The sequence below is a fragment of the Macrotis lagotis genome, chromosome 5 (assembly GCF_037893015.1).
Source record: "Macrotis lagotis isolate mMagLag1 chromosome 5, bilby.v1.9.chrom.fasta, whole genome shotgun sequence".
Classification (NCBI taxonomy): Eukaryota; Metazoa; Chordata; class Mammalia; order Peramelemorphia; family Peramelidae; genus Macrotis; species Macrotis lagotis.
The window spans coordinates 79,275,569-79,290,522 of record NC_133662.1 but is presented as its reverse complement, the minus strand read 5'-3'; the positions used below and the strand labels follow the sequence as shown (position 1 = coordinate 79,290,522).

General features: G+C 37.2%; 1 protein-coding gene across 4 annotated transcripts in view; it reads right to left on the bottom strand.

Annotated features, from left to right (window-relative positions):
* Nucleotides 1-2,879: 2,879 nt before the first annotated feature.
* Nucleotides 2,880-14,954, bottom strand: part of HTR1E (5-hydroxytryptamine receptor 1E) — a 102,894-nt gene continuing 90,819 nt past the window's right edge. For 2 of the 4 annotated variants that reach the window (XM_074187115.1, XM_074187116.1), the window contains exon 3: nucleotides 2,880-12,384. In XM_074187115.1, the coding sequence (XP_074043216.1) occupies nucleotides 11,116-12,213 (1,098 nt within the window). In that variant the 5' untranslated portion in view covers nucleotides 12,214-12,384 and the 3' untranslated portion in view covers nucleotides 2,880-11,115. Of the gene's footprint in view, nucleotides 13,317-14,954 lie in introns of all 4 variants that reach the window. The other 2 variants (XM_074187113.1, XM_074187114.1) reach the window with 2 other exon arrangements.

The window sequence follows — 14,954 nt, the reverse complement described above, 5'->3', positions numbered from 1 at the left end:
AGTCAGTTAACTGTACTGAAGAACACAAAACATGGAGACATATCTATCTTCAAATTCTGGAATACATATTCAATTATTATCATGACTCTATGGGCTCCTTGAGTCCAGGGAACCACATTTTTGTCTTTTGTTTTTTTTTTTTAGTCCTCAGAACTTAATTTTGTTGCTGGCACATTTGTTGGGAGCTTTCTTGGCAAAGACAATGAAATGGTTTGCCATTTCCTTCTCCAATTCATTTTACAGATGAGGAAACTGAGGTAGACAGGGTGAAGTGACTTGCCCAGGGTGACATAGCTACTAAGTGTCTGAGGCCACATTTGAACTCAGGACAATGAGTCTTCTTGACTTCAGGCCTGGCTCTCTATTCAATGAACTGCCTAGTACATAGTAGGCAACAAATATTTTTCTGACTGAAAAACTGCTACTTTTAGGATCCTCAGTTCATTCTACAAATTAACAAGATCTAGGAGCCTCATTGAAAAAGGAGGAATTTTTCTGAATGCAGAACAGGAAAACAAAAGAGTCGATCTCTAGCTCTTTGAGTGGTGAAACATGAAGGAAAACTTTGTTTCCCTTTGTTCATTAAAGGGTTTCTGAGTTTGATCTCATTGGCCATGGAAATCTTTTTTTTTTTTCAAACTAGTAGGCATCTAAACTTTGAGTTCGGTAGTGAAAGTGAAGTGATAGTTTACACAGAGTTTGCTTAATGAGGGACCAAGGATTTCTTACTTTGGATATCTTGCATTCATGACATATATCAGCAGGCAAATACTGAGGCTAGAAAGGACTCTCATAACATTTACTTGTCGACCTTTGCAGATGATTCTCTTTCCAAAGTAAGTGACTAGTTTTTGAATTCTAGGTGAGTAATGAGAATGTATTTTAAGACTAGGAAAAGGCAAATGTCCTCTGGGTGTAGTTAGTCACAAGCTTGTGTGAGGTTGAGTTTCTAAGATTGGTCCCCATAGAATAATTTTTATTATTTTGTGACCTATTTTGAGAAAGTTCTTACAGATATTAAATAACTATACATAACTTAGTTTTACATAGGTTTAAAACTAAAATCTCTGCTGTTTTGGAATATATAATGATAATGTATAAGCCTTGATCTCCATTATTATCAGACCAGATAAAAATTTTTCCAAGACTTAACTAGATCTTCCTAAGGGAAATCTGTTCCCTTTTTAAAATAGGTTTTTTTTTAAAAAAAATAACTAAAAACTGTATGTTTTTGTCCATTTCATCTTGTAGAATTTCTTCATTTTTTTTGTCTTTATGACTACTCTAAAATGTGAGTCGGAAAATGGGTCAGAGTTCTTTGTTTAGCCAGAAAAACTGTCGGTCAGACTGTCTCTCCAAGCAATTGCTGGTAAAATAACAAAGTGTCTTTGACAGATGTTAGCTAAATGAAGAGTGTAGATTGTTTATTCCTCTACATCAAAATGGCAGAGTTCTGAGTTCTTGGTAACCTCTATGTGGGAAAAGAGAGCTCCTGGGGAGAGGCTAATGGCTCAGAGCTCAGATATGAGTGGCAAGTGGTGATACATTTAGGAGGGCATAGGAATGGGGTCCCTGTCATTTGGCCTCTAAATATTACTCCACTTGGGCTTTAGTCCACCTTGTACTAGTCTCTGACAGTTGTTTTTTGTTAGGAGCCTGTCTGTTTAGCCATCCTTGGGAATACCTTAATTATTAGCTGTCACCTCATTACCTTCTACCTATTTGAAATAGGTAAGACATAATAACATACTCTCTTTCTCCCCCAACACCCTGTTTTATCCTCTCTTCGACTTTCCTCCTCCTCCTCCTCCTCCTCCTCTTCCTCTCTGTTGTGTCTATTTGTCTCTTTCTGTCTCTCTGTCTCTAGCAAGAACAATATGTTTTAGGAGAGTGGATAGTAAGGTTGTGTGACTGGCTCTAGAAGGCACCTTTCTATTGTGAACAGGGTTGGAGCTCCTTGATTTAAGACTGAGCTTGTCTCTTGAAGATGGGAATAGGTCTACTTATTTCTAGAAGAGAATTTGGAATACCAAAGGTGTGATTCTGCATCCAGGTCCCAGGGAGTGCTCAATGAATGGCTCTAGGGAGAAGGAAACCAATTATACATGATCTAGACTGGAAGAGATAGGCAGGGCTTTTAAAAAGGGTTTATGAATGTTTTCTCTCTTTGCTCCATTGGGGGAAGAGTAGTGGGTGTGGCTTTTCACCTTCCCTTAAGTTTCTTCTTGGGGGAGAAGCAGCATCTAGACAGTTAAGCTCAATTGGTCCATTCAGGACTTTTCAGAAGTAGTCTGTTTGTCTCTGTACCTTTCTCTGAGCCCCTGTCTCTCTCTTCTCTCTCTCTCTCTCTCTCTCTCTCTCTCTCTCTCTCTCTCTCTCTCCTCCCACCCTGTCTCCTACATAAAGTCTTTTCTGATTCCCACCTCTCCCAGGTACTAGTGTCCTTTTCTTTAAAAAATTACCTTGTATTATATATATATATATATATATATATATATATATATATATATTTTTTTTTTTTCTGTTCAATAACTTAAATATATGCTGTTTCTTCCAAAGGATGTAAATTACTCCTTGAGAGCAGGCACTGCTTTATTTTTTGTCTTTGTATCTCCAGTGCCTACAAAGTACTGGCACAGAGAAGACATTTAATAAATGATTGATTAATGTTAAGGCAGGTCAAAATGGTACCAGGAGAGGTAATCTAAGGTTATCCTATTTATGTGTCTTACTATCTTTAAAGTGACTGTTAAGCAAGGATGACCTAGAGTCATCTCTAATTGGCTTGCAAGAGTCATATAAATTATAAATAATAATATTTAATAATATTTTGACAATTCCAACAAATTTTCATTTAATCTGTTTTATTGATTGTCTAGACTGAAAACAGTGTTAATAATACAGAATATACTTAAAAGAGTGTTAGCTTATATCCACTTTCCCTCCCAACCTGGTTGTTAAATATTTACCAGAACCCTAGTATTGTCCTTGAGCTTAGCAGGAGGGCAGTAGAAGGCTCAGAGAGTGATATCCTCATCAGACTGGAGACTTGATGACTGTAGACTAATAATAATAATAACAATAATTAATAATAATAATAACTGATATTAATTTAGTTCTTTAAGATTTGCAAAGTACTTTACATCCATTATTCTTTTGAAGTCTTATAATATCCCTACTGTTAAGAATTATATTTGTTTATAGACTCATAGGGTCACAGGCTTTAGAACTGCAAAGGACCTCAGAGTTCTTCTAGTCTAGTCCTCTCAACTTTATAAATGATAACATTAGGGTTCAGAGAAGTTAAATCATATGCCAAGGCCAGACAGCTGTAATTGGAGAGCTGGGATTTGAGTTTGTGTTGGATTTTTTCTTATTAAGATTGAATTAGAAAATTTCCTCCAAAGTCCATGTACTTCCTATTCCTCATTAAATATCTTTCTTCCTCTCTTTAAAATATATTGGTTTTATTGTTTCATTCAGTTCATCAAGCTAGGCAAATTATTCTCCACTCTCTAAAACTCTGTGTGGGAAAGAGGATGCTTGCTTGTACTCCAAGATCCCTTCCTCTCTCTCTCTCTCTCTCTCTGTCTCTGTCTTTGTCTCTGTGACAATATTCTATTAGTTATCTTTTAACAATCCTCATTGATTCAAACTTCTGACAAAGGGCTTTGTATTTATCTGTCTTTCTGTCTTTTTCTGATTCTTCTCTGTTTCTATCTCTTTTTCTCCTTCCTTTCCTTCTTCCCGCTCTCTCTCTCTCTCTCTCTCTCTCTGTCTCTCTCTCTCTCTCCTCTATCTCCATATTTACCCCTCCAAGACACCCCATCCCCACAAATCTAGGCCTCTATGATTCCCTTAGTTAAGATCCCTAATAATTCACTTGTTTCATGGCCCTAGAAAGGTGGCAGAGATAATGCCTTATTCAAATCTAAGTCAGGAAGAACTAACTTGTACATAAAAGATCATTTGCATATAATATACATTCCTTGAAGAGTCAGCACTTGGTGTTCCAGGTGCAGTACTGGACTGGGAGTCATCAAGATTGGAGTTCAAGTCCCATCTCTGACACAGTGTCCAAATACTCACAGCTAGGTTAAAGTTTTTATTATAGGACACAGGGAATGATGGTTCAGACCTGAAAATATGGATGGTTAATAAGTTTGCTTCTGGGGTCTGTTTTCCCCTTTAGTCCCTACCCCAAATCAAAATCACCAAGAAGAAAATAGGACACTCCATTACTCATTTTTGGAAACTAGTTTTTCAAACATCCACATGCTCCCAGCACTTATCAAATACCCCATGTATTCTCATTGACCCAATCTTCAGTTATTTTTATAAAAAAATAAAATGAACTAATTTTTAACACCCCATGTCCTCTTTCCCATTAGTCTGCCACCATTACTTTAGAAGCTGAAAGACTTCTTTGAAGAACCAAGGGCCACTTTAAATTTTTCTTTGTTTCAGGTGTTACAATACCAAATACTGTTAGTAATGAGTTTCTGTATTAGTAGTCTGGTGCTTTAAGGATGCAGATGCTTGAGTACTCAGAACTGTATTCAAGGTCTTTCCATCCTGATTGAATGTACCAGAATTTGTATTCCATTAACAAAATCTTCAAGAACTAAATACTCTCTTCATACTATGATGTCAAGAAAGAGGATTTTATGAAGAAAATCTTTGAATATTTTGTTGTAACTAAATATGAGGTTTTCCTGAATCTTCTGAAGTTCTATAAAAATTGCTGAAAACCTGAACATCCTTATTTTTAGATGTCATTGCTATTCTGGTACTTTTGCTTTTGGTTTTTTGTTTTAGGTTTTTTCAAGGTAAATGGGGTTAAGTGGCTTGCCCAAGGCCACACTAGGTAATTATTAAGTATCTGAGACCAGATTTGAACCCAGGTACTCCTGACTCCAGAGCCGGTGCTTTATCTACTGCACCACCTAACCATCCCATACTCTGGTACTTTTGAAAATGATCTAAATCTGCCTAGATGTCAACATGGAGAACGCTAGTTTAAGGTAGGATTTGTGTAATCTCTATAAACTTTCTAGTGATTATTTTAGCTTACAAACCCTTCCATACCAGTCCTGACTTTTTTTATTGTTTAGCCACTTCAGGCATGACCAGTTCTCTGTGACCCCTGATTTGGAGTGTTTTTGGACAAAAATCCTGGAGTGGTTTGCCATTTCCTTTTACAGATGAGGAAAATGAGACAAACAGGGTTAAGTGACTTGTCTAGGATCACACAGCTGTTAAGTGTCTGAGATCAGATTTGAACTTTTGAAGATGATCTTCTTGATTCCTAACCCAATGCCCCATCTATTGCATCTCCTAGCAGTCCTATCATATTCTTTTCTGAGTTATTTGCCTATCTATCTCATCTACCTCCCTTCCCCCATTAGGTTCTAAGACCCTTGATGACAATGTTGTCTTTTTGTTTTCATCATAGGATCCTTGGGTGTAGAGTTAGAAGGGGCCTTAGGGCCATCTAGTTCAATCCCTTTATTTTTCAGATGTGGATATTGAAGCTGGAGAGGTTAATTAACTTATTCAAGGTCATTCTTTTTGCTCATCACAGAGTTCTGCCCTTAGAATACATGAAATAAATGCCTACTTCTGAACTAGGGAAAGCAACATGGTGCAATGGGACATGTACTGACTTTGGAATCAGATGAGTGATGTTAAAATTCTTCCTCTGATGTTCCCTACCTGCATGACCTTAGTTGGTCACTTCACCTTAAAAGGTCTTGATTTCCTCATTTGTTAAAAAGGTTTTTTGAGGTGTCTTTCATCTCTAAGTTTGAATCCAATCTAGTGAGTCCTCTACAGTGACATAATTTTATAATATTAGTACTAGGTAAAGTACAAGGGCTAAATAACCTTATAGGCCAATTGTGGCAGGGGGATGAAGTCAGGTTATACAATAAGACTCTATGCAGTAATCCAAATTATAACAGATTTCTATTCCCTGTCTAGGAGAATGCCCTGACCTTTTTGATAATATTCTTATCAATCTTGATAATGTTCTTATTTAGCAAATCTACTTTTTCTTGAGACATGACCACCAGGAGACCACAAAAGCAGATAATCACCATTAGCAATGACAGTTCTCAAAAGCAGTAGGCAAGGCTTATTCCTTTATTTTTTAATGAGATTAAAATTCTTGGGTAGGGAAAGGATAGATAGTTTAATAGAGCAGCTCTGAGACATGCACAATGTTGATAATGGCTAGCAGCACCATTGGTCTAAATAAGCATCAACCTAGCAAGCCCCTTAGTACAGATATGAAAAATATACATGGGAATGTGACCTCAGTTGCAGTCTTCTTTCCTAAAATATTTAATGCAGAGTTGTGTGTTAATCTTAGCATTTCTGTGCCAGCTATTAGCAGGGGCAGGGGACATGTACTACATATATGGTCTCACCTCCAGATTATGGATTCCTTAGCTTCCCTTCTATATGGAGATTCCTAGGGGCTCAGAATTTTGCAAGCCACTGCTCTCCAAATGCTGATAGTATTATATAATAGTGCATCAAAATATAAAGTTGAAACCCATTCCAGGGTTTGAAGCATTAGTGAAGCAAACCAGTCTGCTCCAACAGTTCTATCTGTACTTCCACAACCTAGGTATTAGCTCCTAACTCTAGAGCCAGGGCTCCATTCTGGCCATGTATTTCCTAGCCAGATGCTCCTTTTCACAAGTTTGCAATAAACAGTTTCTTTATAGACAAAGCCATTAACTAATCACTCAAACTCCACTCAGTTTTGTTAGAAACACATTCAGTTTCTTACTATACTCATTCAACAACCACCCCATGACCTATGATCAATATATGCAGGGACTGGATCTTGATATCACAATTTGGCACTCTTTTTCTGGGAAATGAGAGATAATTAGTAGCTTTTAGAAAGCTGTTCTCTGTTTTGCTCTGTATTCTAAACAGTGGGACCACTTTTAAACCACTGATGGATCTCCTCCTGCCTAAACAGCAAGTAGTTTCAGATGGCAAAGTGCTAATAAGCCCTCCTTTGGGCTCGGAGTTCAGGCCTACTCTATAATGCAGCTCAGGTTGCCCAAACATCTGCCTTGACCTATTTCTACTTGCTCCTGACTGTTTTAACTGAAACCATGAGCTCTTTTCTGTTTAGAACAGGGGTTATTAGCTCATGATCCATCATGTTCAAATCAAAATTCCATTTTGATTTTCATGACTGAAATTTGAGAAGGTTGAAAAAAATGTTATTTTTAGAAGGGGTTCACCTTCTTCATTAGCTTGTCAAATGGATCCATGACACAAAAAATATTTTACGATCCCTTTGCTAAGACCATAAGCATTGGCCAGATCTCTCTTGGTTAGCCAATTTCGTGGTCTTTGCTTTCATTATCTTACTTACACCCACATGAAAGTTATCCTCATGTAGGAAGATGATATTGACCCAGAATGTACTGGGCTTGTTTTAGGTTTTTGTTGATCTATCAATACTTTTACACTCGTTCCATCTTTGATCAAGTACACAGATTTGTGGGGAAAATAAAGACCTTAATAATTAGAACAATGTAGCACACTGGAAAGAACCCTTGATTTAGAGTCAGAGGACTGGGGTTTTAATTCAGATTCTGCCAATTACTATCTCTGATATTGGGCAGGTCGTGTAACCATTCTGGGTTGGATTAAATGGCCTCCAACTTAATTTTGCTCTCTAAATCTTGTAATGCTGCATAGGATCCTGCAGAACTTGAATTCTGAACAGGCTTAGGAATACAGTATATGACAATGAGAAAAAAGTTAACTAGCTTATATGCGTCAAAGGTCTAACTTTGACCTCATTATGAGGTAGCCTAACAAACTGTTCAATATTCATTTAGTATTAGATTAAAATGTTTGGTGCCAGCAACAATTTTTACAATTCACTAGTATTCTCATTTTTCTTCTAGGTGTTTCAGTGGGTTGGCACATTAGCTTTAGTTCTAGGCCTGAAGTCTGGAAAATTGGAGTTCAAATCCAGCCTCAGATACTTACTAGTTGTGTGGTCCTTGGCATATCATTTAACTTCTGTTTGCCTCAGTTTCCTCATTTGTAAAATGGGGATAAACATTGCACTTCCCAGAGTTGTGAGGATCAAATGTGAACATTTGTAAAGTGCTTAGTATAGTGCCTGGTAATTAAGCCCTCTATAAATTTTAGATATTATCTACTATTCTTCTACTCTGGGTTTTGATTCAGAAAAACACTCAGATATATAAACTCAGCTAGATCCAAGCTTTCATCACTCATCACTCAGAAATTGGAGAGAAAAGATTAATTCCCTAGTCTCTTTCCTGGGCCCTCAAATACACCTGGAACAATAGATGGAAATATTTTTCAGTTGCTTTGGTCATGTTTGACTCTTCAGGACCCTATTTGGGATTTTCTTGGCAAAGATACTGGAGTGATTTTTTCCCCCATTTCCTTCTTCAGTTCATGTTACAGATGAAGAACTGAGGCAGATAGGGTTAATTGATTTGCCCAGGGTCACACAGCTAGAAATTATCTGAGGTCTTTTTGATTCCAATCTCATGCTCTGTCACTTTATGAATGACATGATGAAAGAACCATGGAATTGGAGGCAGAGCTCCTGGTACCTGGATTACTGTCATTTGCTACTTCTATGATCTTGGGTGACTCAAGTAAACCATCTCTAGATTTCAGTCTTTTCATTTGTAAAATGGGACTGGATAAATCTGAGGGTCCATTCAGTTCTAGATTTATGATCATATGATTTGTATAAGGACCTCTACCTCCCATGGGAACATAAAGTCAGGAGAAGTTTCCATGGGACTGCCCTTTCTTCTAGTTCCTTCCTGCCACTGGATTAGAAGTAGTCAGGTTTGAGGTCCTTTGTAGATGCTATAGCAGTGACTTCAGGGCTTGCTTAGACCTGCTTAAAAAAGAATGGGATTTTGTGACTGCCCTGTTCCTTCTTGGTTCTGACCTACTGTCTGGTGATTACAATTTACATAGATACAAGATATTTCTAAAACTTCACAAAAACTTTTAGGAGAATGCTGTGAGTTTTTGCAAAGCCCTCTAGTCCACAATTATGTGAGTTAGGTAACAAAATCATTATCACCCTCATTTTACAGATGAGGAAACTGAGGTTCTGAAAAGATGTGTTTCACTGATGTCTGAGATAGTATTGAAAATCAGATCTTTTGTCTCTAACTTCATTGCTTGCTTTACTGTTCCAAGATCTCTCTTTTATTGATGCAAAAAATTCTAGGAACAATTTTTTCCATATTTAATTTTCTTAAAATTGCAGGATTCTAATGTAGAAAAGGAATTTAGAGATCATCTTGATTCATGGTCCTAAGTAGGAACCTGGGCCTTAATTGCTTTCTGCTAACCTAGTTCACTAGTAAATTCTAACATTTCACAATAGAGGTCTTTGGATGATGATTTCTCCTTAGATGAACATGTAACATTGGGTTTCTCTCCGTGTATGCATCTGTGTATTTTTAGGAATTTCTGTATACAAGATTGCTATAACCTTTCAAGTCGATTGGAAATTTTAGTGTGTCTGGAATATCATGTAGTTATATTATTCATAATTGCTGTTATACAGAAAAGTTTTGGGGACCTAAGGTTTATCCAGTGGGTGACTTCTGTCATGGCCAAATATTCTTATTCTGTCTGGTATACTTTCTTTTCTACTCTGACCGTTCTGAAAGCCCAGCCTCTTATCTTAAGCCATCTCTTCCTTTACACTTTCCAAATAGAAACTTGCAGCTAATTGGTGACACACTGCTAATCACACCAAAGGTAGAAAACCAATCAGACATCCATGAACAGAGTGTTGTCTCCCCAAAACACTGGGCCTTAATGTGTTTCTGGGGGCTACTCTGATACATGCAATAAAGATGGACTCAGAAATCCCATTAACCAAATAGGTGATAACCAAGTGTAACACTGTGCAAAGTTCTGGAAGGAACTTTTTACAAAAGCCTTCCTTCTCTTGCCTTGAAGACCTGATGACTTCTCTGGTTGTATACCTCTCCTCATCTTCCTTATCCCACTTTACAGGCTACTACCCCAATTTGGGGGATAAATAATGACTTAGTATCCTTGTCTTGCTGCCCCTTCTTCTCCCTCCATGCTCTTTTGGATATCTCCAACTAAGTTGTTTTTTTAAATGTGCCAAATAAATGCTCCAATTCTATTCAAGAAAAATTATCTTGCTTATTTCTTCAGTGAAGCCTCCAAATGGCACCAATAGATCCCCCTGTCAGACACTAGCTCTGGGACCTTTAGTAAATGACTTCAGAATTTCTGGTTTCTTGTACACAAATTGATGGACTTGGACTGGATCTCTCCTAAATCCTTACCTCTCACCCATAAGCCCTAGAAACGGAAATATCCCAGCAAGCAAATGTACTGAATAGAAGACTTTTTCTCTTGTTTCTCATTTGTTTATAAATTATTCTCACAATAAACAACTTATACAAAAATCCCCAGAACATTCTGGGTTCTTTCTGAAACTTGATCTGGTTTATTTTATCGTGGACCATGGGAAATAAAAATTCTTGTTTCTCTGGTGGATGTTTGGCTTATTGGGCTGTGGTGAATACTTTCATTGCAAGGATGCAAGCTGGGGTTAACAAGACAATGATTCCTCTCTATTTGTTATATACAACCATTCATTTTCTACTTGGATCTGTATGCATACAGACACACAAGGTCAAGTTTTATGCAAATAGTCAGACATTGGTTTGGCCACAAACAGACAAAAGAATCCACTAAAAAACATTCCTATGAGCAAGAGGACTCATTACAGGAGTCACTGGGGCTGCTAAGATAAATTATTTTCCTTTTGGTCACTTCCATTTTGGTGCCACATTCTAGACCCGATATTATGTACCTTACATAACACTGGAGGTAGAAGACAGCTTCCTGAATGTTGGGACCCTCAAAAAAAGAGCAAAAGACCACCCACAATATCCTGCTACATCCCTTTCCCCACTCCCACAACCTACAAACTGTCTTGAATCATCCATCTTTAAGAGTTCACTAGTTTAATGTCCTTTGTGCATTTCACAAGACCAGGTAAAGACACTTGGTTTTCTCGCACTTTTAGGAATGTTCTCTGCACCTGATAAGCCTTTTAAAGGCCAGTTTAAAATCTTCATTAAAACTTGTGTAAAGTAGAGGGTTGATAAGAGAATTCACATAACCAAGCCATGTCAAAAAGTCAGCCACTTCAGATGACACAGTATAAATACTCAAGCCTACAATGAGCTCCTTGATGAAAAATGGCAGCCAGGATAAAATGAATGCCCCTAATATCAGTCCTAGAATGCGAGCAGCCTTTCGTTCCCTCGTGCTGGAGATCTGTTGGCGATCTCCAGTCTGATCCAAGTCATTGTCAAAGGGGGGCATCCTGACTGAGGTGTGGATTTTATCAAATTCTGTGGTTGGATCAGAAGTAGAGAAGTCAGACACGCAGAAGGTCTGGGTGAGCTTGCAGCTTGCAAAAGAATTCTGGCTGTCGGTGCTTCTGTTGCTCAGGTGGCGGCTGGAGCCACGTTTCTGGTAAAGATTTTTGGCGGCATGGTAGATCCTATAATAGAGAATCAGGATCAAAGTCAATGGGATGTAAAATGCTCCAAGTGTGGAGTAAATGGTGTAGATCACATGGTCGTGCTGGATAGTGCATTGGCTCGGGGGAGGACTGAGAAGACGGTGACTTCTCCAGAACAGAGGAGGCATGGAAATGAAAACTGAGATGGTCCACACAGTGAGGATCATCATTCCAGCCCTCTTTGCAGTTCTTTTCCTGGCATATTCAATAGCATTGGTGATAGCCCAGTACCTATCCAAGGCAATAACACAGAGATGGAGGATTGAACAGGTGCAGCAGGTCATGTCAACACTCAACCAGACTTCACAGATAAAGTAACCCAGGGTCCAGGTGTCCATGACAATGTATGTGATACTTAAAGGCATGACGAGAATGGCAACCAGGAGGTCAGTCACAGCCAGGGAGCAGATTAAATAGTTTGCAGGTTGATGGAGCTTCTTGGTGGTACAAATTGCAATAATTACTGCTGAATTCAGGAGTGTAGTCAAGGTAGTGATTACCACCAAAGTCATAGAAATAAGCATCTTCTCTGTTACTGATTTAGATTTAATGGCCACACTGGCTTCTGTTGTACAGTTTGTGAAATTCATTTTTTTAATCCTCTTTTTCCTAGAATCTACTATAGGAAATATGGAAGTTCTCTCCTTTAACCAATCATTCAGACTTCAACACATCTGAGTCATAAAGAGGTTCTAGGTGTTCACATGCTTTCCTTTATATGGCATTTTCACAGGGTATGAGGAAGGAACCCATAGTTTTTCCTGGGGGGGAGAAACAAAACAAAAATCTGTTGGTTCAGTTAATGGACAATAAACATCATAATATCATTTGTGAATAAAAATAATTGCTTTATAACATTTTTCTTTTATTTTCTGAGTAATCATAGCCAGTCCCCCCTGCCATCATTTTAGATACTATTCCCTTTCTCCTATCTATAAAGAGAATTCATCTTTATTTCTTTATTTGTTGCCTTACTGGAATGAGGAACAGACAACTGGTTTTGAAGCCAGTAAGATATAGTGTGCTAGCAGAAATGCTCTTGCCATTGGATATAGGCTAGTGTCCCTCTCAACTCCCATATTTGGTCACTCTGCCTCTTTTTGTTTGTTTGTTTTGCTTTGACTATCTTTTTGATTTAGTTTTTTCTTTTCCTCCTCCAGTCCTGCTTATGCTTGGTTTCCTTTAATTCTAAGGTTAGGATTACCCAGTGAGGGACCTAAAATCATTGAAAAGGTAGAAGATTTACAAGATCTTGCCTTGCCACAAAGGGGATTGATGTGGTATGAGAAATATTTACCAGGGCCCCACAATGATTGACCTGGGCTGGTTCCTGTCTTTAAAAGTTTTTGAAATTGTTCCTAAGATTTTGGTTTTAGAAAATTAAAGCCCAAATTTTGGCATGACTTTCTGGTCACATAAGAATATAGAAAAGACCCATCCATGTGGAGTCAGGGCCTTTCAAACTTTCTTCAAATTACCACACCATATCCTGATGACTATATATGTTTCCATATGGAGATAAGGTAGGAAGACATGTATCTTTTTCTTACCTTTTACCTCATTTCATTCTTATTCTGAATCTGAAACAACACACTGGCTAGAATAAGCTTGGTCCCAAACACGTAGTTTTAAGTTCCATTTCTGAATCATGCTTCCTATGCAAGCCTGGACAACTTCTCAGCAATCTAGACAACTTTCAAAGATTAAGAGTTACAAGAAAAGTATATACCTGCATTTGTAGAGAAACGTTTTCACTGAATATTTATTCTTATAAAGTAAAATTATCAGATCATTACCAAGTAATGAGTCTATTTTTCTACTTGAATTAATGTTTCAACACATTAGATTTGAACAATTCAATTCCATAAATATATGTCAAGAATCTACTATGTCCTGGGAACTGAGGATAAGATTCCCTGCCCTCAAGGAGGTTATGATCTAACATAGGGAATAAGATACATACAAGTTTTGGGTGAAATGCACAAGAGATGTGAAAAGAACGATTCACTTCCAGGTTTGCACCTGGATAGGGGGACCTTCAATGGATAAGGAAGAAAATAATTTTTTAAATTTAATTTTTAAAAAGTTAATGAAAATCCATTTTTTCTTCCTACTATCTTCCCCTTACTATTGGAAAAAAAAAGAAAACTTTTAACAATAGTCAAACAAAAGAAATTCTTATTTTGGCCACATTAAAAAAATATTCATCTCAATGTACATTTACGAAATCCATCACCGCTCTGTCAATGAGTCAGTAGCACCTTTCCTAATGAGTCCATTGGAATCATGATTGTCATTACCTTGATCTCAGAGTTCCTAAGTTTTTGAAAGTTGGTTGCCTTTATAATAATTTTGCTATTGTTTAAATTTTTCTAGTTGTGCTCACTTCACTCTATATCAGTTGATACAAATCTTCTCGGATTTCTCTAAAATTGTCTCATAATTTCTTGTAGCACAATAGTATTCTATCACAGTCATATATTTGTTCAGTCATTCTCCAGTTTAGATTCCATTTATTTTTTGCCACCACAAAAAAGCTGTTATAAATATTTTTGTATACTTGAAGTCCTTTTCCTCTTTTTTTGATTTCTTTCTAGTATAGACCTAGTAGTGATATCTCAGGGTCAAAGAGTATGTACAATATAGTAACTTTTAGAGAATAATTCCAAATTGCTTCCCAAATTGGCTAGATAAGTTCACAACTCCATTATAGTGCATTAATGTACTTAATTTCCCATAGTCTCTCCAGAATTTTCATTTTTTGGTTAATTTTGCCAATCTAATGGGTATAAGGTGGAAGCTTGGAGTTTATTTAATTTTCATTTTCCTAATTATTAATGATTTGGAGCATTTTTCATTTGGGTGGTGATAGCTTAGATTTCTTCCTTTGAAGATTGCCTATTCATACTCCCTGACCATTGTGAATGTTCAGAAAATAGATTGGGGAATGGCTCCAATTCTTTTAAATTTGAATTTAATGTGTAACTTTGAATCAGAGAAACTTGATGAGGGAAAGATTTCAATAGGCAGACATGGAGGAGACTCTTCTCCAAAAATGAGAACATGGTGTTCAAATGCATGATGACGGGAGAAGATAAGCCAATTTTAGGGAATACTTAATAGTTTAGTTTGGCTTTAGTTTAGCATGCTTGAATGAGAGTAGCATGAAATAAGAATGGAAAGATAATATGGGACTAGATTGTTGAGTTCTCAAATCCTTAGTTAAGGAGTATATAATTTACTTAGTTGAAAATGAGAAGAAATTGAAGACTTTTGAGCACAGTAGTAATTGTTGTTCATTGGAAAGATTACCTTGCCAGCTGTGGGAAAG